Source organism: Neopsephotus bourkii, unplaced genomic scaffold (genome assembly GCF_033783945.1).
Source record: "Neopsephotus bourkii isolate Nb327-2 ecotype Australia unplaced genomic scaffold, CSIRO-AGI_Nbou_v1 NB_887, whole genome shotgun sequence".
In the NCBI taxonomy this organism is placed as follows: domain Eukaryota; kingdom Metazoa; phylum Chordata; class Aves; order Psittaciformes; family Psittacidae; genus Neopsephotus; species Neopsephotus bourkii.
In genome coordinates this window covers 2,793,187-2,816,226 of record NW_026901381.1, presented here as the reverse complement: position 1 = coordinate 2,816,226, position 23,040 = coordinate 2,793,187, and the positions used below count along the sequence as shown (strand labels likewise).

Here is a 23,040-nt window from a genome sequence, read left to right as displayed (position 1 = left end):
AAGAGAAATGAGGAATTTCACCTTTTTATTATTATTTCTCATTTTTTTCTCTGCATGTAGCACAGGGTAGTCCCATCCACAAGTGCTGAAAGTTAAGGGCTTCCTAGTCTTTTCTGTGCCAGAAGATAAGCTTGATTTTTGTCATGAGGCAGAAACGGGCCAGTCTCTCTCTTCTTTTGGTGGTTGCTACTGGATGACTGCTATGGAGGAGCTAGCTTTAGAAAGCTGGTGGCATAGTTCTTGAACAGCAGAATTCACATGTGCTCTCGAAGAAGGTTTTAGTGGTGGCTCTTAAGGATGACAAGGAGAAAATAATAGCTCTGCCAAACACTTAACTGTAGTAGTTGGAAAGCTGATTAGGATAATTGTCAATCACAGGCTTAATGGATAGGAGGAATTCATGATCAGCCCTTGTCTTTACCCTTGGATATCTTTAATCAGATGTTTGTTGGTAAAATCCTGGAGTGCACTGTCCCATGGGGTGAGATCAGAATGCAAAGTCTGCCTTCTTGTACTGGGTCATCAGTGAAGGTGAACTGTATAGAGCTGCTTTCCAAACCTCTTGGATCTCTTCCAACAACTGAAACACCTTTCAGACTGCCAGCCTGTATCCTTATTCAACTCTTCATTACAGTTATTGTTTAATAGTCTTTCAACTGGCTGTGGGTTTTTTACCATGGCGGTGAAGGTAGTGACTGATGCGTCGCCCATTGCTTGGAAAGCAGTCCAGGCTTTTTGGTCCATTATCACCACTTACAGTACAGGAGACTTAAATCAGAAGGAAAAATACCTGAGGTCTGTTCATGGAGGATCATGAAACATTTTGAGTCCAAAGGCAAGCTGCAGCAGTGCAACACATTACAAAATCTGTCAAAATACGGCAGTCGCGTTACTAGTAAAGTTGCACAGTAAATGTAGCTTTGCAGAGGCTCTTCTATACACCAGGATGTAATTGTAAACTTTTTCTTCAAAACAAACATTGAGGTATCTCTTTTCTGAAGGGGAGAGGCCTATTCTTGCTTTGCTTTTCCTTAGTGTACTAAGTCTCTAGCAAGAGCAAGCTTACTCGGAGTGGTTGTGTCCATGCAGCCCACATGGAGGAAGCAATATGGAATCAGAATACAGCATTTTGCAGTAGTGCAGGGAGTAGCCTATCTGTTCTTCTGCTGTGGTTTACCTTACTTGATCTCTGTTAGAGAAAATAGCATAGCTCAAACATTATACAAGCAAATTGTAATGCCATCTTTACAGTGTTGGCCAGCTGAATTAACACTGCAGCTGTATGTTGGTAATCAGCAGGAGACACGCTTGAATTTTGTCACCCCTGGACTGCATTCTTTGCCAACTCAACTGTGTCAGACAAGAGGTCTGATTGCTGTGGCCATGGTCAGTAAAAATACAGTCAGTTAAAAAAAAAAATCCATATTTTTTATGTTGTTATTCCCTACATACAGAGAGCACAGTGCAGTTATGCTGGTGCAAGTAACAGCATTGTGGAAAAGGCTTCTGTGAGTGGGTGTGGGCAAAGCCTACCCATGTTGCCTGGTCCTTCAGTGGTGTGTTGGGTGTCCTCTCGTGGGCAGTGTGCTGGTGGAACTGTACTTTCAGGAGCTTGGCTGGCCATGGGGAGCTGGCCTAGGCACTCAGGGTGCCAGGAACACCACACCAGGGCTTCAGGGATGAGTGGAAAAATAGATGCCTGCGTGTTCAGAAGGGGAACAGTCAGGCATTTGCTAGCAGATTTCTCTTAGAATTTGTCTGGAAGCCAGTTTTCATGTCCTTTGTAATGAGCTTGGCATAAAATTCTGGAAAGTTAATGCTGACACTGAATTGACAAGCAGAGAGGAGCATATTTAGAGCAGCCTCACATCACCTGGATCTTGTTAATAGAAATGCAGCAATGCAAATTCTCATGCTCAGGATTTCTGCTGTCTGTTACAAGGGAATGGGTTGGAAAAGGTAGAGAAGGAGAAACCTCACTGCCTCCCAGTGGATAGTGACAGTTTGACTATGTGACAAAGCCCTGGAAGAATGTGTGGTTTCAGGGTACACCAGGTGAGGGATTTTCAGTGGAGAGCATACAGACCGATGGTGCTGGTGGCTTCTGGTCCCTCCAGCTGGAATCGGTGTTGTACTGGCTACCGTCAGAAGAGCTACTTTGAAAAAGAGTGTAAAAGCATTGAAAAACGTACGATCTTTGCTCAAATTAAGCATGTCCTAGTGTTCAGTTTGTTTGCATTTTAAAAATTAAACCACGTTTAGATCAAAATGAGTGGTTTGTTTACAGCTCAGCAGAAAAGAGAGCTTACCAAAAACCTGGAGCTGTGCTGGAGCCAGCATTGTCATCCCCTCCCCCAAGTCGAAATACACTAGAACTGCTGAATGTTCTTTTTTAGTTCCTTTCTGCTTATATATGTGTGTAAACATGTATTAAAAATAAGTTGGTGTTCAGCATCATATGAACACACGTATTTGCTGTGACTTGCATGCTCTTAATACTTCTTGCCTGTTCTTTCTCATTCTCCCCTCCAGAGCTGGGTCACATGCCAGGTCTGACCTGTACATGGTCAGTGGGGGGATCTTACTCGATGGGAAGGTGCTGGGCTTGGAGCTGCCTGGGTAGGGTGGTCCCTGACTGCTCCATCTCAGTTTGCTGCTCTCTGACACACTGCTCCGAAGAAAATACTCAGCATGCCCTGCTAGCCAGTCTGCTCCCTGAGCCAGCCTCAAGAAACAAGGTTTTGTGCCTTAAGTCGCGCAGTGGTGTCGTCTTGCCCAGCTGCCAGAAGAGGGTGCTAACTTCTTGGTCTCTGCTTTATCCACCGAGGAACACAAATGACAGCGTTAGGAAAACGCACCTGACTTCAGGGAAAGCGCTGTTTGTGGCTGTTGATTTGGCTGAATGCAGCTCTCTCAGTCAGGGGGCTGTGCTGACAGTTCAGGTATAGAGCTGCACAGATTGCCCAGGTCCACAGACTTTGTGCCAAGCTCATGGCTTTTCTCTCAGGAATCAGAAGCCTTTAGGAATATCTCTTCAGCAAGACAACTTAATCTTTTTGAAGAGATGATCTCTGTAATACCACTTCAAAACACCTGCAGGTACTGGATCCTCTGATTCTGTTTTTAAGAAGCGGTTTTATGAAGTGAAGAGTGTTACCCTAAAGGATGTGAACAGTTAACAGACGCATATGCTTTTCTTTCTGATGTGGTTCTAGTTTTATTTTTAGCAAACCAGTGTGTGCTGGCTGATGAGACTATAATAGCTATGGCAGTTATTGAACTGTCAGTGCAGAACTGGTAATAAATAACCCAGAAAATATCTCCTGCATCTGCATGGTACTGAAAGACTTTCTTGCAGTTGATTCAAAGAGGGAATTTAACTTGGGACCACTTAAGAAAGAAAACACCAGTTACATTCAGCTGAGAACAGGGGATTGACACGTTACATTTTTAATTAAGACTGAGGCTGTAGAATTAAGCATAGATAAGAAACATACTGTGGTGAGAGCAAAACAGGGCCCTTCTGCTTTCAGGAGTACTTGAACTAGGAGAAGTTACGGTTATGAGAAACTTAATGTTTTGCCTTTTGAAGTTCGTATTTCAGAGTCTGAGTACTAGGCAGTCAGATTCCTCACCTGCACACAACACAGATGTACATACACACAAAGCACATGGAGTGTTTGGTGCTTTATTGTTATCAAAGCATGAAGTTCACTGAAGAACACATACTGTTTATGTTCCATGCAATTAATGTAACAGTGCTACAGAAAGAATCATTTAGGTTCTTGGACAGAGCCATTAAATATCTTTATTCTGCAATTTATGCATATTTGTAGCTTCTTAAATGAGCATGGCAGAAGACAGTGATACCATTATCTAAAGCTCATGAATGTACTTTAAACAGGCTCATTGTTCAAAGTGACAGATGTAGTTTGACACAAAAAGTCAAAGTTGTGCTGCTGAGTTTGACCTTTAGGTTTGCCCAGCTGTGAATTGAGGAGCCTTTCAGTGGTGGGTGAGTTATTTGTGAAGGGCAGGGAGATGAATTGCAAGGTATTGATTGAAGGTTGAAAAGATACTCTGAAATGCAAAGGAGATTTCATTAATGATAATTCTGTGTGTATTCCAATGCGAGTCCCATAATGTGGTGAAGTTGTTCCTCTGAAGAGACTAGATGGCATTTGGCTTGAGGTTTTTTGCTGTTAAACATGTCCAAGTAGTTCCTCCTCTTGTTCTGCAAACTTTCTGGGAGGTGCTTAAATGTGATCATGTTCTTCCTCTTCAGGTGGATACAAGTTTGCAGAATGGTTTTGCCCCTGGTATGAAGCTGGAAGTTGCTGTCAAGTCTGACCAAAACACCTACTGGGTAGCCACCATCATTACTACCTGCGGGCAGCTGCTCCTGTTGCGCTACGATGGTTACGGGGAAGACCGCAAGGCTGACTTCTGGTGTGATATCATGACAGCTGATTTACACCCCATTGGCTGGTGTGAGCAGAACAAGAAGGTTCTCAAAGTGCCTGAAGGTATTGTCTCTGTGTGCAGAAGTGGGGAGTACACACAAAAGCATCCTTTTGTGTTTTGTGAGCCTGGCAGGTAGTCTTCATAATCACTGTTCTGCACAGGTGGAGTTACCGTGGTGACAGGTTGAGGTTGTCTGCCATGTTTTTCTGAAATCTCATGACTTTACATTAGGAGATTGCTCTTTCTTGAGGGAGGAGTTGGCTGAATTTCAGAACTGGACTTAGTTTTACAGAGGCTTGTGGTTGTCTTAATCATCACCCACCAAATTCTACTGCTTTGTCATTTCCTATGAAGATTTTGTTGTTGTTTTGTTTCTTCTTTTAATGTGTTACTAGTAAGCACATTGCAGATTCTTGTGAATTAGGCAGTTCAAGAGTATGGTAAAGCCTTGTCTGCATAATCTTTTAAGTGGCAGGAGGAATCACTGTCTTTTTTTCCTCGCTTTTCACTTAGGTATCAAGAATAAGATACCTGACCAGGAAGAATTCCTTCAGCGGGTGCTGAAAGGAGCATGCAGTGCTCCTGCTAACCTGCTGGAGGGGGTAAGTGATGCAATGTGCTGCATCATGGGTTTTGTCTTGATTTTTCCCCTTTGTAATTAAGGGAACCCCTATTCAGATTGTCAGTTCAATTCAAGTTTATGGAGCATTGTAATATGCTGCTGACCTTAAAGTTTCACTCTAGTGTTTCCTCTTCATAGTGTTTAATTTTGACAGTGTTGTCCTGAAACATACCTGTCACTGCAGGTTTGGGCTGTACATTAATCCTATCAAAAGAAGGAGTTTTTTCAAACTCTCTTAAGCTTCTGTTCTCCTCCTGTTCTGTTCCTCCTTCATACAGCTCTAAGGAAATAATCCTTTCTTTATCCAGCTTTCATGTTGTCCCTTTTTTCAGTTGTTTCCTTTCGTTTTCTCTTTTTTTTTTAACTAATGGCAGGTTTTTGTTTCACTCTAATCATGCATCTTTGTTAGTAAAGAACTAACTTTTTATCCCCTCCTCTGCATTTAAAACAATATTTGCACCTCATATCAGTGTCTGTTTGTAAAGTACAGAACTTTCATGTGTCCCTTACAACTGATTTTACCTTTGTATGTTTTCTGTCTAGTCATCTTTGTATGCCAGATGACTCAGTTTTAGAGATTATTCATGTTCCCTTCAAACTTTGAATATGTAAATAATAATGCTGCTGGAAATGATAAGGAAGACTTAAGTGAAATGTGTGGCTGTATCTACAGGTAGTGCAGAAGCTCTGATACAAGCACCAGCGACTCTAAACGCCATGTGTGTAGTTTTGTGTTAATAAGGGACCTGGATTTCTTTACTTCTTTATTCATAATTTATTTATGCAAAAAGAATGTGTATAGAGAAGTGGAAGTACGGGATTTATTTTGTTCTGTTGTATGGAATAATGTGTGTTCTTTCTGTAGCTTCACAGAGGGAAAAACCCATTGGATCTCATTGCACCAGGCTCCCGACTAGAACTGCAAAATATCCGGGATTCCCTGGAAGCCTGGATAGTCAACGTGGTAGAAAATGTTGGTGGGAGACTTAAACTGCGATATGAAGGGCTGGAGGATTCTGACAAATTTGACCAGTGGCTGTTCTACTTGGACCCTTTCCTTCATCAAGTGGGGTGGGCAGCTCAACATGGATATAGCCTGCAGCCACCTTTAGGTACTTCAAAACATGTATCTTTTATATGGTGATCGGAGGTTAGAGATCTGCACAGATTCTGAAACAATGAATATAGCAGTTGGAGGCGCACAAATCAAACCATTAGCTTTATTGCTGTGTGTTTTAAAGGGAAAGAGGGAAGATGATTTCATTCACTGTTTTCCTTTGTTTTTACTCAAGCCATTAGGTCCTTGAAGAGCGAAGCAGATTGGCAAGAGATCCTGAAGAAGGTGAAAGAGGAGGAAGAGGAGTCATCAGTTCCTACGGATCTCTTTAAGGTAGAGGCACAGTATATGTAGTTTCATGTTGTGGATGCTACGAATGATGTATGTCAAATAAATGACTTGGGGAAGTCAGTCCCTGTTACTCAGAATTCTTTCACTGGTTTTGTTCGTTAGCTTTGGATTTTTTTTTTTTCTCTAGCTTAAAAAAGTAAGAATAACAAAAAAAAGTTATGCAATTATTATACAATTATTGTTAAGCTAGACAATGCACCCTTCACAAGTATGTGAACCATTAGTTGTGGGCTGGGCAAAATCCCTGGCTCTGCTCCTTTATAATGGCACCTCGTGGTTCACCAGCTGGTCTTGCAGATAGATGTCCTAGAGGAGGGCAGGGTTACTGCAGTCTCTCTAAATGTGTGAGTACCTTTAAAAGTTTAATGTATAGTGTCTAAACACGTGGTGTATAAAAGTCCTGTTACATCCTGAATGTTGGCAAATGCTACTAATGAGTCTGAATTTAAACATACATGGATTGGAAAAAAAAAATATAAGTACTGACATGTTTTGAGAAGTAGGAATGTAAATTTAGTCCTTCAAGTTCTTATTTAATTTTTCTCAGCTTCTCTTGGACCCTTAAGCAGAATAGAAGAGGAGGTGCTGTTGCTCTTGAATGTGCTTGGTTGAATGTGTTGCTCTATATATGAACAGGATATGCATAATTGTGGAGCAGGGGTTATTTTGCAGGGTTTTGTTAGGCTTATAGTTCTCCTTTAGCTCATGGTGAGTGCTAGAGGTCAGGGTGAAAAAAAACATCACTGACTTACCAGGCCACCCTGTATTGTGAAATCTTGCTTCTGTGTGGAGAGTGGCAGAGGAGGAAATCTTGGGGACTCAATTTCCTTACAGAACTCTGTTAGTCTCAGGGGGTGTAGTTGGCCTCTTCGTTATATAGGGGTTGCTAATTCCCTGAGATGTTGATTTCTTAGAGTGACCTAATAAAAACTCAAGTGCCCTCTTCAATAGAATTACAAAACATATGTCCTTTTTAATGGAGAAAGGCAGGTAATCACACTGATATGTTATCTTTCAGGATAAACCTGTGATTGGAGTGCATTCATTCTCTGAAGGCATGAAGTTAGAAGCTGTGGATCCAATGGCTCCTTTTGTAATCTCTCCTGCTACAGTTCTCAAGGTACCAGGATTCTTTAATTTGTCCTGCTGAGATTCAATTCTGAACAGATGAATTTAGCAGTTGGAGGAGCACAAATCAAACCTTTCTGGTTTTAAATGCTCAGGAAATTCTCATTAACTGATTACCTTAAAGTCCTGAGCCAGTTTTCACAGTATTTTGTAGGTCTCACTTAGGGGACAGGTTGTTGTGAAAAAGAATCTTAACTGCTGATGGTGAAGGCATTGGATTTGAGTGGAGGGAAAAGTTCCATAAGGATACAATCTCAAAAGATCAAATGACTTAAATTGTCAAAACCAGATTTTAAAAATCCAGTATATTCTCTCATAATCTGAATATCCAGTTGAAGATAGATTTTGGGGTTTTGTTTTTGCTGAAGTTATCGTTACATATCATTACCATGTGCAAGTTCTGACATGTAGGTGGCCTGATTTTCAAACAAGGGCCCACACATGGGTTTGAAAGTTGAAATCAAAGCTCCCCAGCATAATCAGGTTTTGAGCAACCTGTCTTCTTGTGTGAGTAAGCAAGTGGAAGGTTCTAAAGAGTCCTGCTTTGATGCAGTAAACTAAAATCTTGCTGTACAACATAAAACCAGGACATATTTTAAAATCTTTTATTTTCCAGGCACTGTTGCTTTTTCTTTAGGACAGATAGGCTCTCAGTGTAATACCTTACATTTCTGTGGTCTCTGGAGTTTGTTCCAATAAGATGCTTGTTTATTACTAAAAGGCACAACCGGTTCCAAGAAGAGCAAGATCATTCACTGTCTTGGTATTTTCTTGTCCTGCTCCTGGGTACTTCAGGAGCATGGTACTTTTACTTGTGACAGTCCATCCTGGCACATAGTTCAGCCTTGTTGAAATAAGCAGTTTTTAGTTTGTTATTACAGAATGGTAGTAAGACCACAAACTCTTAACTTCACTGCAGTTTTTCATGAGAATATTTTATATAGCACTTGATCGCCTTATATCTGATGTGCTAATACATTACCTCTTACTATTTATTTTTGTTAAGTTTCCAGGTAATGCATAGGAGTCTGCTGGTTTATGAGTCCCATAGATTCTGTTTTAATTATTTTGTATAAACCCTCACATTATTCAAGGCAAAGGGTTTCCATCACTTGGTGTTGCTTTTTAATAAAGTTATCAAAATGGGGGAGAGGGAGCCATTGATCAGAAGCTGCTACTTGTGAGACCACATGATTCTCTTCTGGCTAACTACAGGTATACAATGAAAAATACTTCATGATAGAAATTGATGACTTGAGACCAGACCGCACAACCAGGCAGTCTTACATTTGCCATGTCAACAGTGCTGGTATTTTCCCTGTGCAGTGGAGCCTGAAGAATGGTTTGCATCTCATTCCACCGCCAGGTATGTTTGCGCAAGCTTGGCATGCTCCCTCCTCTTTGAAGGAAGCAGATTGCAAATCCCCAGAGCTATGTGTTTAGGACAATGCAATTTGCAAAAGAATTAAACACAAAAGGATAAGAAAGATCAAGTTTTGAGAAACAGAGCTTTCAGTTAGTGAAACTGAAGCTTCCTGGTGACATGCCTGTATTTGAGAAGATGACAGTGGCTGGGGATGCTGGTTGTACATAAAACCTGAACTTGAACCTTGAATTGAGTACGTGTTCCAGGGCTGAAGGCAGTGTTGATTTCAGCATTAATTAACATCATACCAGAAGCCTACAGTCTTTGCATTGGATTTTTGCTTTTGGTCAAAATGGAACATAGTTATCCAACATTTTGTAATATTTTTAGAGTATCTCATCCCTTAAAGTTAAGGTTTGGGTTTTTTTTCCCCCAAGGACCTATCAGGCACTGTAGCAGGTTGCTGAAACCTTGCTTCAGGACATGAGGGAATACGGGAGTGATCTTCAGCTACTGAAATATTTATTCATTTTCTCAAAATGGAAATGTCAATGCTATTGTAAAACCAGGGGCTCAGTCCTCTTACCACCACAGAGTTTGGAATGTTTTGGTTTAGCCACTCTTGACATCAGAGGAGCAGAGACCGTAGCAGGATGTTTGTCTCTTGCCTTTCCTTGGGTGACATACAAACTGTGGCTTTGCTTGGCTCAGCATTACCTAGAATTTTGCATGTGAAAGATGAAATCTCACTTTCTAGGCATGTGACTGGAGCTGACAAAGTTTTTTAAGCTTCTTCTTTCATAGTCCCCCTAGAAATGGTGGGCATTCTGAATTGTATGAGGTTTCAAGAGCTCTACAGGCGCTGATAGAACTGAGAAAAACAAACGGGTCCTCCTGTGGTTAACCCCTCTCTAAGGGGTAGTAGAAATTCATGGTTTTATATTGTCATATTAATACTGTATTCTCAGACTAGGTTTAAAATTTTGTTTGATCTCTTAAACCCTTGTCCCAGGCATTCCTTGTAGGGGACTGCTTCCAAGTTCTACTGAAATAACTGCTCCACTCGTCTGCTCACTCATACACTGCCAGCCTCAGACTCTGATGGCGGCACACTTCTGCACCCAGTTGCATTCAGCGGTTTGCTTTTTATTAGCTCACAGAGAAGTATTTCCTCCAAGAAGAATTTAATTTGTCTTTTTCTTGGAAAGAGGCTCTGTATCCTGATGGACTCCATGTTCACTCTTCCCTTCAAACCTGTATGCAGATTTACAGCTGTTAGGAAACTTAATGAGCCTCTTAGGATGTCTCTCTCTCTTAGGACTGCTCTCTTTAATGACTTAGTATTTAACATGTTTTTGAGATAGTAGAATGTTGGTACTGTGCACATTTTGAGTGCTCTATTCTTAAAAAAAACAAGTTTCAGAGCTGACACGACATCAGTGAAGGAATCGTGCAGAAACCTTTCCTCAATTTCATCTGTGTCCTGTGAAAACAGTGTGAACGCTTCCTCTTGTTTCACTTGCTACCCTTGTCTGCTTAGCAGATGTACTCTATTCACACGGCTGGTTGCTCTCTGTGAAGCCACTTTTAGTTTGACATTATTTCAAATCAAAAAAATGGGAGTCAAGGTGGGGCAGTGCCCCAATCCCCTCTGCCATGAAAATAAAGAGTATATCTCAAATACATGAGAACCTTCATGGGATTGACCTCAGATGGCTCAGTGAAGCCCTAGTCAGCTCACCAGGTTGAGTGACCCAAACAGATTTCAGTGACCTGTGCCTTGTGTCAGTTTGCAATGAGTCTCATGCTCCTAAACTAATGCCTTTGCTTTTTCTTCACCTAGGTTATTCTGGGCAGGACTTCGATTGGGCAGACTACCTCAAACAGTGTGGTGCTGAGGCAGCTCCCCAGAGCTGCTTCCCTTCGGTAAAGTTCTTTTGCAGAAAAACCTTTCTTCTGTTGTGTGAATGACACTCTGGATTCCTGAGAGAACCTTTTACATGTTTTTGGCTTAAATTGCCTTTCCAAGTGGACCAGAATAGAATAGTTAATTTGGAAGGTGCCTACGATGATCATCTGGTCCAACTGCCTGATCTATTCATAAAGTTAAAGCATGTTGTTAAGGGCATTGTCCAAATGCCTCTTAAACTGACTGGGATGGGGCATTGACCACCTCTCTGGAAAGCCTGTTCCAGTGTTTGACCACCGTCTCAGTAATGTTTCCTAATGCCCAGTCTAAACCTCCTTTGGCACAGCTTTGAACCATTCCCATGTGCCCTGTCATTGAACGCCAAGGAGAAGAGATTCCACTCCACTTCCCCTCCTCAGGAAGTTTCCTCCCTTTCTCCAAACTAGACAAACCCAAAGCCTTCAGCTGCTCCACAGAGGACATGCCTCCCAGCCCTTTCACCAGCTTTGTTGCCCTCCTCTGGATGCTTTTGGGAGCTTCTAACATCTTACCTGTAATAACTGAGGAAACGAATGGGTTAAGAGAGTTCAAATATATGCAAACTGAAGTAGGTGCATGCCAGTTTCCTGGAGGAGGAGATAGTGGACCAAATACTTCAGTTTTGATAAAATAGATAAAAAATAAATAATTGATTGTGAAATTGAGATATGTAAGAGCCTGTGGAATAGTCGTAAAACAGCATCAATCCTTGGCAATCTGTAATTGTGGAAACATGGCCTTTTAATAGACCTTACTTTCATTTACTTGATGTGCTCTTTCAATCTTCCTTCCTTTCAGGTTGAAAAATTAATTCCATTGTATTAATCAATACCAAGTCATCTTAAATTAGTACCAAATAATAATCTTACATTAATCAGTGCCTGAAGTACTTGGTGGATTTTGGGCTTTTGTTGGTTCAGTGGCAGTATTGCTGTCTCCCAAAGCACAATACCTTGTGAAGCAGAAAAGGGTGCTATTAAAACCTGCCTTCCAGTTCCATTTACAATACTTGTCTATTGTGGTGCTTAGGGAAAGAAATTAAAATGAATAATTACCAGCTTGTAAAGAGGATGAGGCTGGCTGTTTCTTGTTGCCCTGGTCCTGTCTTTAAATTCTTGTTGCCCTGGTCCTGTCTTTAAAGCCCCAGACCCCACCCCCCAAACCCAAAGCCCCATCCGCAACTTTTTACATTCAGTTTAATAATTGACATCTGAGAGCAAGTCACTGAATTTATTATCCCGTTTCTGAGAAAAGTTGCTTCCTGTAGGCTAGTTCCAGAATTGATAATGTATTGATCCTGTAATCATGCTGCAGAGTGGCTCTGGGAGGAAGAGTCCTGTCTGGCGCTTATTTCTTACCTTTAATTCAGGAGCTTCAGAGCTGGATAAATATCGATTGTTACATTTTAGGAATTTTTTGTGTAAATGTGGACTAAATTGGTGAATAAAGTAAAATCGTACTTAGCCCCAAAAAGTAAAATGGAAAAAAAAATCCTTTGTTGTCTGTCAGAACAGGAATGTTATTTGCATATGAAAGTGGATTTCAAAGCTAATAGAATAGAGAGCTGTGTCAGGCTATTTGTCAGACTATCACTTAGGTAGCAAGCAGCAGAGAATTCCTGGTTGCTTAGAATACACTGAGTCCTTTCAGTGAGTCTCAGCATCTTTATTTTTGAGTACAACCATGTTCTTTTCTAGGTTTGCCTATAGAACCTTTTTAAACTTAAATTCTTTGTAGTTTGTAATGTATCTTATGTATATTTAATGTGGTAATTATCTGAAATCTCCTCTGACTGCATATCTTTCTGTGTTACTCAGACACTGAGGCTTTTATGTGTTGCTTCTCTTCATGGCAATTCATATGATATAGTAGATAACACAGATGGTATTTTACTGAAGTGTTCTGTCTTTCTCCTAGTTAACGTCTGACCATGGGTTTAAAGAGAATATGAAGCTTGAGGCTGTGAACCCTGTTGATCCTGAAGAAGTTTGCATTGCTACAGTCACCAAGTTGAAAGATTCCTACCTCTGGCTTCAGCTGGAGGGTAAGCCAGATGTGGGAGAAGAGAGTATCACTTGAACTGATTCTTCTGTAGTACCATCATCAAACCTGCGGAGTATGTGGAGCAAACTCACTGCATGCAGAGTATGAGCAGCAGGTCACCATTTCCTCAGTGAAAACACAGCAAAAACCGATTTGCAGTGTCTGTTTCCCACTTAGCCCTGGATGGCAGTGTCAGTTTGAGTCAGGCAAAATGGCATTTGCGCATTGCAGCGTGTCAGTGCTAGGCTTGTGCACTGTGCAAAGGGCTGATCGGTTTCTTTTAGAGAGCAAGGGCCTTGTAATGTTTTTACAGATGAGTGACTTGCTTTCTGAGCAAGCTTTGACCAGACCTAGGAAGAAAACTTTTGGAGAGGTTCTTCATTAAGATAGAATAGGCCTATGTCAGCTGTCCTCCTTTATAATCCTGTTTCTTGATTGGAAGTACATCAGCATACACTTACTATGCACTGTGCATCTCCGCTAAACTGTGGATGGCAAATTCCCATCTCCAGCCTTTAGGAGGAAGCAAATGAGGTCAGGAAAGAATCTGGTCAATAAAAAGGGATGAATAAATAATTGATACTGCATTCCAAATACAATATAAGCAAAAGCAGCTTCACTGGCAAACATATAGCAACTGTTAATCAAATTAGGGGTTTTATTTTTATGAGTTGTTTTGATTTTTGCTTCTCTAAATTGAACAGGCTCCAAGAAGCCCGTCCCTGACTGTATAGTGAGTGTGGAATCAATGAATATATTTCCAGTGGGTTGGTGTGAGACGAATGGATATCAGCTCAGACCTCCTCGCAAAGCAATAGGTATCAGTTCTGTTCTCTTTGTGGTGGTTAGTTGGGTCGATAAAGATGGCAAGGTCTTCTAGAGCAGGCTACTGCAGAGTTATTGCTGGCATCACTGGATTTGGAAACATTCACCATGTACAGAGAATCTATGCCTTGTGCAACTGTTCCCCTGGCTGTTAGGTCAAGTTGGAATCCATACAACAACTCCAAAACGGACAGTGTTGGCCTGAGACCCTTGCATGCTGTACAAAATAGAAATAAAGGGGATAGTTTCTAAATGGGCCAGGTGGTAATGGTCCCTTAATGACAAAATGTTGAATAGTAAATTCTACCTGTTTTAGATTACACTAGTAAGTAGCATAAGATGGTGTCTTAACTGGTTATTGAAGCTCTGTTTACTGAAGTTTAATGGGAGCTGGAGAAACTGAAGAACTTCCTGAATGTTTCTAAGTAAAATACAGAAATTGTAAGATTGGGATGGGCTGTCACTTACTGCAGCTCAAAACAAGAGAGAGTAATCTGGCACCTCTCCCCACTGCCAAAGACAGAGGAGGAAGCGGTGGGAACCTAATTAGAGAAAAGATGATTAAAAAAAAGGCAGAAGTTTATAAGACCAAAGCCTGAAATTAGTGAAGAGGCACATGTTGCATTACCTTGTTTGACATTATTACCTGTTTGTGAAAGCCAGAGTTAGCAAGCGGACCCATCATTCAGTTGACTTTCTTTGTTACAACACTGTTTTACTCCATAGCAATTGGTTTAAGTGGTAGATGTTTTTAACCATCAAATTTCATTCCATTTTGAAGTTAAGCAGTGTTGAAGTTATGCCAGTAAAGTGGCAACTTAGGCCTAGGAACCTAACCTTTGGTTAAGTTTCAGTACCCAAAGGCGCTGAAAAGGAAAGCAGATCATTCCTTTTTGGCTGGTATTACCAGTAGTTTAGGAGCTGTGATACAAAGGAAGATGCACTATAGGTGAGATTCCCTAGAAGACTGGGGGTATGCATGCCTGGTTTAATGTATTTTTACTGAAAGTTAAAGTAACCCTGGTGGGTTACTTCGCATTACATGGGCCAGCAGGCCTCCAGTGCAGATGGGTCAGCTATCTAACATCGTGGTGACTTTGAAAATGGATTCTTTTGTGCATATAAGTTAGTGAAAATATATTTACATTGTACCAGATGTTTCATTTGTTTGAGTCTCACACTTTGCTGTTTATTTCTTCTTCTTCCTTTCAGTAAACAAGCAGAAAAAAATTGCAGTAGTTCAACCAGAGAAACAGTAAGTATTGGGTTTTTTTTTGCTCTTATTTTTTGTTGCAGTTTGGTTTAGTATTTTGGTTTTCTTTCTTTTCATTCTCTAATTGGGAAATCATGTTATTCTGGGGGAGATTTTGCTTTACAGAAGTGCTATACTGAGGGTTAAGTGATTCCACAATCCATTTATCTTAGCACTAGTAGTTTCTGTTCATTTTGAAAAAGACCTCTTGCACTGCTGTATTAGGAAATAGAAAGGATTGAATTTGTCTTTTAACAATGCTTGTGCAACTCGGTGAATTATTGAATAGGTCAAGTCATTGGAGTTCTGGGGTTGAAGTTGTTGGTTGTTCATTTTTAAAAGATTGTGTTATCTGTAAGTGTTGGAGTGCATTCAAGAAAAACTAGCCTGACTTAAGACTGTTCATAAGGTTGTGCTTGAGCCTTTTTTTTTAATAGTGATAAATAGGGAAAATTACTGGATTACTGTTCAGTTGTGTTCCCTTCTCAAATTACAGTTTCTGTAACATAAGCACACAGGAAATTTGGCTGCCTTAACATGCAGCTGTGGTTTTGCAAATCTGAGCAGAAGATTTGGCTTTAGTCTGAGTAGATTTAGTAGATAAACTTCTAATAGTTCCTTCCCAAACTAAATTTGGTCCTGACTAACCAAAAATGAGTGTTCTACTAAGATCTATGATTTGTCTATGAGCTCTGTGTCATGGCTATGAAACTCCTTCATGTGAGGCTGCTCAAAAATGCTCAGAATGCCTGACAGTTGGTGTTATTGACTCTTACGGCTTGACAAACACCGGATCTGTCAATAGTCCTGCCAATGTTTTCATTGCTCCTGAAAATACTGAGCAGACTGTTCGTCCATATTTTGTAATTGGGATTCTTACCAGAGTACTTGAGTCATTCCAGTTGTATTTTGCGTAAAGTAGGTACGACTGTACACTGCCTTGTGCCAGGAAATGGGAAATGAAGTTAAAAGGAAACAAAAAATAGAAACTGCTGTCAGTAGCTTTGTGTTTTGGGTTTACCAGCTTGTTGCCTATATACTTCAAGCAAGGAAGGATTGCTGCTAACTGTAGCAGTACAGTAGTTCTTTCCAAATTGAATTTGATAGTCTTCACATGTTGTTGTTGTGAAACAGGTGAGGTGAAACAAACAGATTAATAAGGCTGGACCTGGAGGGGAAAAAAAAGAATGGTATGGGATTTGTTAGTAACTGAAAGGTGACTTTCCTCACGTCTGTCCTCATGCCCAACCCTTTTGTCATTTCAGAATTCTGTCTTCAAGGACAGTTCATGATGGACTCAAGAACCAGGAAATGAACTCTTCTGATTCAGGTATTGATCAGGGAGGGCAGGCTAACAAAGACAAAATCCTGGAACAGTTCAGCTGCCTCATTGTTTAGCTGCTCAATGCTCTTCTGTTAGGAGAGAGCAGAAAATGACTTGAATATTTTCATCCCTTGATGATTTGTTGTACGTCAAAGAAGAATGAAACAAACAAAACCAGAATTACAGGTGTCATGCAATTGATATGTGCATTAAACCTGGAAATCAGATTTTTACACTAGAACATCCCCCCCTTGCAGCAGAGAATATGTGGAGCCAAATGTGTACTGTGACCTATGCAGGTGATTCTTTTTATTGTCACCCGTTATGTTTAATAATGTTGGGAGAAGTGTAACAGGCGTGCGGCATCTGTGCTCTTGAGTTGTTAGAGTCTAGCTTTGGGAAGCAGGTTTATCTGTTTTTTATGGTAACTTCATCATCATGATAAACAAAAGCAATTCAAACAGTAAACTGCTTTGTGTGCCAGATGGCGAAATCTAGTAATTTTCTAAACTGTTGCAAGAATGAATATGACGAATAAATACATCTGCTGGTGAAACAGTCACACAGATCTCCCTGGCAGCAAAATACCTCCTCTGCTGTTTTCTGTACAGTGAAATGCACATCTGAAGCTGCACCAAATGTAAGCTTTACAGAAATGATTCGTGCTTGGTTAGCATCTTAATTGGCTTCTGATAGAGTCATAATGTAAATTTTACTTCATTTATTTATCTGCAGTTATCAGCTACTGAAGATAAGATCTTTATGTGATAGCGTTGTTCAATCAAGAAAAACTACACTGCTAGGGGAAAATAGTTTTGTATTTATACATGAGTATCTTGCAATACATAATATACTCAATTTTAATTTTGAGCAGGGTTGAAACATTCAGTAGGTGCGGACATCTTTATGTCACTTCATCAGTGGTCATTTCATCAGTTGCTGCTTCTCTTGTTTGCTGATTGAGGGAAAAGAGTGTAAAAATGAAAAGCAACGGGATATTGCAGTTTAGGGTTAACAGTGGAGAGCAAGCTTGCTGGGTTCTCTTGGGGGTAGAAATCTGGGGGGAGAGATAATTACTTGACTGGAAAATTTGTCCATAATTGCTATGTAGGAAGTGCTTCTGCTACCAAAAAGTTGGCATTGTCATCTTCTTGCCTGTTCCCGCTGGTGTAATACCATGAAGCATCAGACTAGCCAGGAAGAATTGTTGCTTTTCTGATAAATGACCAGATTTATTTCTTGTAGTTTGACAGTTTGCAAGCATGTGTGTGAAGTCTGAAAAATATTTTGGCAACATCAAATAACTAAGGCCATCATTGCAAATGTGACACTGAAACTACCCCAAATTCATGTCAGTCAAGACTTTTTCTCCTCCTTTTTTACAGCAGGCAAAATGCTACTTATTGAAGGAAGTAATTCTTTCCTGGGGAGGTTGTAGTGTGTGATTCTAATCTTTGCTTTCTCATTTCTCAGTGGTAATCAATGGAAAGTACTGCTGCCCAAAGATCTACTTCAACCACCGGTGCTTCTCAGGGCCTTACCTTAACAAAGGCAGGATTGCAGAGCTTCCACAGTCTGTGGGACCTGGGAACTGTGTCCTTGTTCTGAAAGAGGTGAGGTGGTTTTACATAGTGGACCTGCATATAACAGTGTATCATAAATGCTAGAGTGTCTCTCTAATTATAGATGGGTAATTAATAAATTTAAGCTTATAAGTAAAGAGAGCGTTTTGCATGAACTCAAGTATAAATCATGGTCTGTTTTCTGAGTGGCTGGAAAGAGTAAAAGCCTCTCTATCTGAGTTACAGCCATCCTGCTACTGCTAAACTTTATGTTAGGTTAATACGGAGTAACCAGTCAAAGGAGTTAGTATCTTTTTATAGCTGTAATAAATACTTCAATTTTAATGAACAGAATTTAGCTTCAGATAATCCCAAAGTTCCTTTACAGTTTGAACTGTTGATGTTAAAACAAACAGAAAATGCAGATTTTCTTAATAGAAATGGCAAACTGTTTTCGGTAATTAGAAAATTAAAGACTTCTCAGTGTTTTGTAAGTTGGATGTGATTTGCAAAGATCAGATGAAATAGTGGTTTTGAAAACTTCCGCATGTAACTGAGGGAGGGGAAGAGGGAGGAAGCTGCCGTTCTTTAATTCCAGAGAGCCTGTTCTCCAGAAGGTGTTTCATAGCAAATTTACAGGTACTTAATGCAGTAATTATTTTTCAGCAGTCTCCAAAAAGGTCCTGCGGTGGTTATTATCTGACCTGAGAGGCTGAAGGTTTCCCAAGACATAACTCTGTGTGCGCACTTCAGCTCTCATGAAGCAATCACTTTAAATGCAGGAATTGTCGCAACATCTCTGGAATTTTTACCTTCCCTATCACGTATCATAACTTGGAGAGAACTTGAGAAGGACTTTGTCAGGCATGCTGTAAAACCAGAGTCCAGTGGACAAGAGTCAAGCTGATCATTGAAAAAGTTCTGTTCTTGCATAGAGAATAGTACCACATCCTTTCTGCAAGTTTCAGTATTCTGATACAAGCTCTCCAAAAGAGCAAAGTGAAATTCTGTTGGCAGCTTCATTTAAACATGAAAGTTTAACCTGCTTCACCACCTGAAAGCATAAAGTATGCACAAATCCTGCTGAATGTTGCTAAAAGTTCAACCAATATTCTTAGTTGTATTCATTTCAGTTATGACTTTTGCTTAATGTATGAATCCTACAGTGAGTTGGGTACTTACATTGTATTTAATACTGTTCTTTTGAACTGTAGACTTCTGGACTGCTCCGTTAGTGGGAATGCAGCTGCAAATTGATTATGCCAAGGTTCTGATGCACCTAATTTGGGAGGGATTTGAAATAAGCACATACTGAAAATAAGAAATTCAGTTTGAATACTCATTTTTTACTATCCCCCACTAAGTTCAGGTTATTCACAACTTTGAGTTACTTTTCAGCACTAGAAAGATTCTTGTTTTGTTGTAATACAAGCAAAACAGAGGAGAGCATAAGACTGCAGTGGGATTTGGTAGCAAGTAGCAGGTTGGCAGGCAGCAAAATCCTGCAGCGTTTTTTGGCACATCTTCACATGTCAAACAATCTCTTAAGATAATCACTTAGATCTACCTAAGGTTATTCAAGTTTTGTAGTATTCAGCCCCAGGGTTTAATTTAAGTGATGGGCAATGACTTGGAAATTGCTGGATACACATGTGACTGCAGATGTATTCTGAAGGTTTGGCAAGGCCCAAAGTGTCAACTGCTCTCTGTTTTCATTTTGGCAGTATCAGGAGGTATCTGTAATCCTGTTGTGAATGAGTGCTTTGATGCTAGATAATTTAGATGAATAGAAGTAATTTCCTATTTTATCCTGGCACTTTAAAACCGATTTATGTACAAATAACTTAAATGTAGTTTCTCCTCTTCCCTCCCTCACTTTCAGGTTCTCACTTTATTGATCAATGCAGCTTATAAGCCTAGCCGTGTCCTGCGAGAACTGCAGCTGGATGAAGAGGCTGCATGGCATGGGCATGGAGAGACCCTAAAAGCCAAGTAAATATTTTGTCCTGTTCCCTGTTTAGTTGATCCAAATAGCACTGTTATCTGCAGTCTGTGCTTTAACATCTCATATTTCAGAAAAGGAAAAATTGCTGGTTGTGTATCTAGATGCTGACAGCCATGAAACTTCCAAATCTTTATACATTTCTTTATGAATGTCTGGTGCATCTGATTTTAATGCTCCTCAATATGTCAGGTGTGCTGTGCTACTGGTAAGGAAGCAGCTAGTGATCAAGTAGGAATGGTGTGGTAATAGTACAACATTGCATATACACTGGCAGACCTGCAGGAGAGGTTTAAGATAATGTAATTCACCTGAAGATAATTGTCAGTATTTTAAAGCAGAGACAGATACTGCTTAGGAAGCTTCTCAGACTTCCATGGCATTTCCATACAAATTTCTCTGTGGAAGAAGATTTCTCTGAAAGTAAGTTATAGCAATACTCTGAAATGGTCTGGCATGGCAGTATTTTACAGTTAACCTAAAGCACTCCCTGATTCTCCTGGTGAGCTTTTTGGGTTGAAGTTTATTGGCAAGATTTTCTGTCTAGGAAAAAAGTAGTTATCATATTTGCATGTATTTGATAAATCCAGATATTCCTTTGTAGTCTAGTAAAGGTCTTGTCATTAAGTCGCTGTGTTTGCATGCTACAGATTAGATGTTCCTGATAATTAGCGGATTCCTGAATTATGACCATATTTTCAATGCTAGGTACAAAGGAAAGAGCTACCGTGCAACTGTGGAAGTTGTGAGGACAGCAGATCGGGTGGCAGATTTCTGCAGAAAAACATGCATCAAACTGGAATGTTGTCCAAACCTCTTTGGCCCTCAGATGGTGCTGGACAAGTGTTCAGAGAACTGCTCTGTCCTGACAAAGACTAAATACAGTGAGTAGGTTGCTGATCTCAAAGGTGAAGCTTTGGGTGTTATGTTCTTGTTTCTTTTGTCTTTGTCTTCAGAAGGAATCCAGAATACATTGCTCTGCTTACACGGAGAGCTTGAGCACCACAAAATATCCATGTGCCAGTGTGTAAGGGAGAAAAAAAAGAGCTCTATATTAAGTGGTAGAACCGTGGTTTTATTTTTTGTTGTGTGCTTAAAGCTTTATCTGCTGAAGACAACTTCTGGAACACCTGCCTCTGATATTGTAATTAAGGTGGCATTGCGATTCCTTTACCAACTTGATGTGCAACAAAATAAAACACCATCAAGCTCTTTTCTTAGCTTTTAGGAGTTTTAGGGTTTTTTTAAAGCAAACTTTAACCATTTGACACCATGAGAACAAACAGTCCATTGAAGTCCTGTTTAAAAACTATAAAACATCACCAAAAGCACCATTAGATTAGACCAAGTCTGTGGTTGATGATTTTTGTATAAAATCTGATCATTTGGGTCTTCTCAGAGGTAGAGGAAGTAATCTTTATAGGGAAAATAAAATTGATTTTATTTTGAAATTTATTTTGAATTGAAAACTCTTCTTCCTTAACCCAAATTGAAGAGGAGAATACAGACATTGGGATTTCTATAGGAAAATGTCCTTCTACTGATTTTCCAGTCCTGATGATGGACAAACATAACTAGCGACATTGAAGGTACGTTTCAACACGGTGCTCCTTTCTTCTGTCCTGGTAGCCCACTATTATGGAAAGCGGAAAAACAAGCGGATAGGTAGGCCTCCGGGTGGCCACAGTAACCTGGAAGTAGCCATGAAGAAACCAAATAAAAGACGGAAGAGACGAAAACATTTTTTTGTTCATAAGAAAAAACGTTCTTCTGCGTCAGTGGATAACACTCCAGCTGGATCTCCCCAGGTATGAGACTGCCAACAACTTTGATAGATACAGTATGTGATCTTTGACCAGCTCCATTTGAAACAGCAGTTAGTTGCTTGTAAGCTTAGCTTACAGCTGACAAATGGGTGGCAGTTAGAGTTTTTGTCCTAAACTTCCCATTTTTGTATTTTTTTTTTGTTTCATCACTTTTTTTTTTCTCTACTTCTTCAGGGCAGTGGGGGAGAAGAAGAGGATGACCAGGATGAGGTAGATGAAGAATCTCTGACTGAGGATAGTACATCAGAGCACCAAGATGAATTGCTTGAGGAATCAGAGGTATCAGAGAAAAAATCACTGTCATCCTCTCCTACACAGAGTGAACTGTCTAATTCCCTGGCTCAGGACAGAGACAAGCGGAAGAGGAAGCTCAGGACCTTTTCCTTTTCTGATGATGAAAATAAACCTCCTTCGCCAAAGGTAACGTTGAGTGTAGATTTCTGTTCTGGCTTGCTCACTGTTGGGCAAGAATGAATATCTTGGGAGTATTTACCATCATCATCATACATGTAAAATACTCTGCTACCCGATAAAAGGCATTGTGAAGACACTACAGAATAAATACACAATTTTTACTATGGTCTTATTACAGCACTGTAATAGAAGACTAAACAGGAAGCTGTAGACATAATGGTGAGCTTTCTATTTCCCAGCTGCTAGCACTCTTCTTGGTTCAGTTGGAGCAGTGATGTGGTATTGACCAAATCCTGGTTTTAGATCCCTGCTTAATGGCTCTAACGATGTTTTAGCCTACACTCTCAGCACAATGCTGTTCTGGACATCTCTGCTAACCAAGAAACCTCTGCAGTTTGTGCTCTCATTAGACTTTATTTAGTAGCTGAATGTTTTGAGTGTGGTGGAGTAGAGGAGAGTGTCGGTACATTCCATACGTAATATATTGGGAATCATTTTTGTGCTGGGTGGCTTGTCTAGGACATAAAGGTGGAAGTTGCTGAAAAGCTGCAGCTGGACAGTAACCCTCTGGAGTGGAGCGTGGCTGACGTTGTACGATTCCTCAAGTCCACTGACTGTGCACCACTGGCAAGAATTTTCCTTGATCAGGTATTACTTTCTGTTAAAATGTTGAATCTGTCACTTTGCTGCTTATCTTCTAACGAATCACCAAAAGAAGCTACCTTAAATTCTCTAATGGTCTTTTGAGGAAACAAACGTGTGCAACCTTCTGCATTTTGGGAGAGAAGAGTTAAGGGAACAATCAAAATTTTTCAGGTTTCTTAGTACCCAATAGAGAGTGAGGTCTCTCACTCAC

At 40.3% G+C, this 23,040-nt stretch overlaps 1 protein-coding gene across 4 annotated transcripts in view; it reads left to right on the top strand.

Moving 5' to 3' along the window:
* SFMBT1 (Scm like with four mbt domains 1) overlaps nt 1-23,040 on the top strand; it is an 88,358-nt gene that overhangs the window by 59,173 nt on the left and 6,145 nt on the right. For all 4 annotated transcript variants that reach the window (XM_061357272.1, XM_061357270.1, XM_061357271.1 and 1 more), the window contains 17 exons: nt 4,286-4,526; nt 4,978-5,066; nt 5,952-6,198; nt 6,379-6,476; nt 7,513-7,614; nt 8,838-8,988; nt 10,832-10,914; nt 12,854-12,980; nt 13,684-13,797; nt 15,017-15,059; nt 16,322-16,386; nt 17,854-17,993; nt 19,825-19,934; nt 20,653-20,828; nt 21,574-21,752; nt 21,945-22,190; nt 22,704-22,832. In XM_061357272.1, the coding sequence (XP_061213256.1) occupies nt 4,286-4,526; nt 4,978-5,066; nt 5,952-6,198; nt 6,379-6,476; nt 7,513-7,614; nt 8,838-8,988; nt 10,832-10,914; nt 12,854-12,980; nt 13,684-13,797; nt 15,017-15,059; nt 16,322-16,386; nt 17,854-17,993; nt 19,825-19,934; nt 20,653-20,828; nt 21,574-21,752; nt 21,945-22,190; nt 22,704-22,832 (2,340 nt within the window). The remainder of the gene's footprint in view (nt 1-4,285; nt 4,527-4,977; nt 5,067-5,951; nt 6,199-6,378; nt 6,477-7,512; nt 7,615-8,837; nt 8,989-10,831; nt 10,915-12,853; nt 12,981-13,683; nt 13,798-15,016; nt 15,060-16,321; nt 16,387-17,853; nt 17,994-19,824; nt 19,935-20,652; nt 20,829-21,573; nt 21,753-21,944; nt 22,191-22,703; nt 22,833-23,040) is intronic.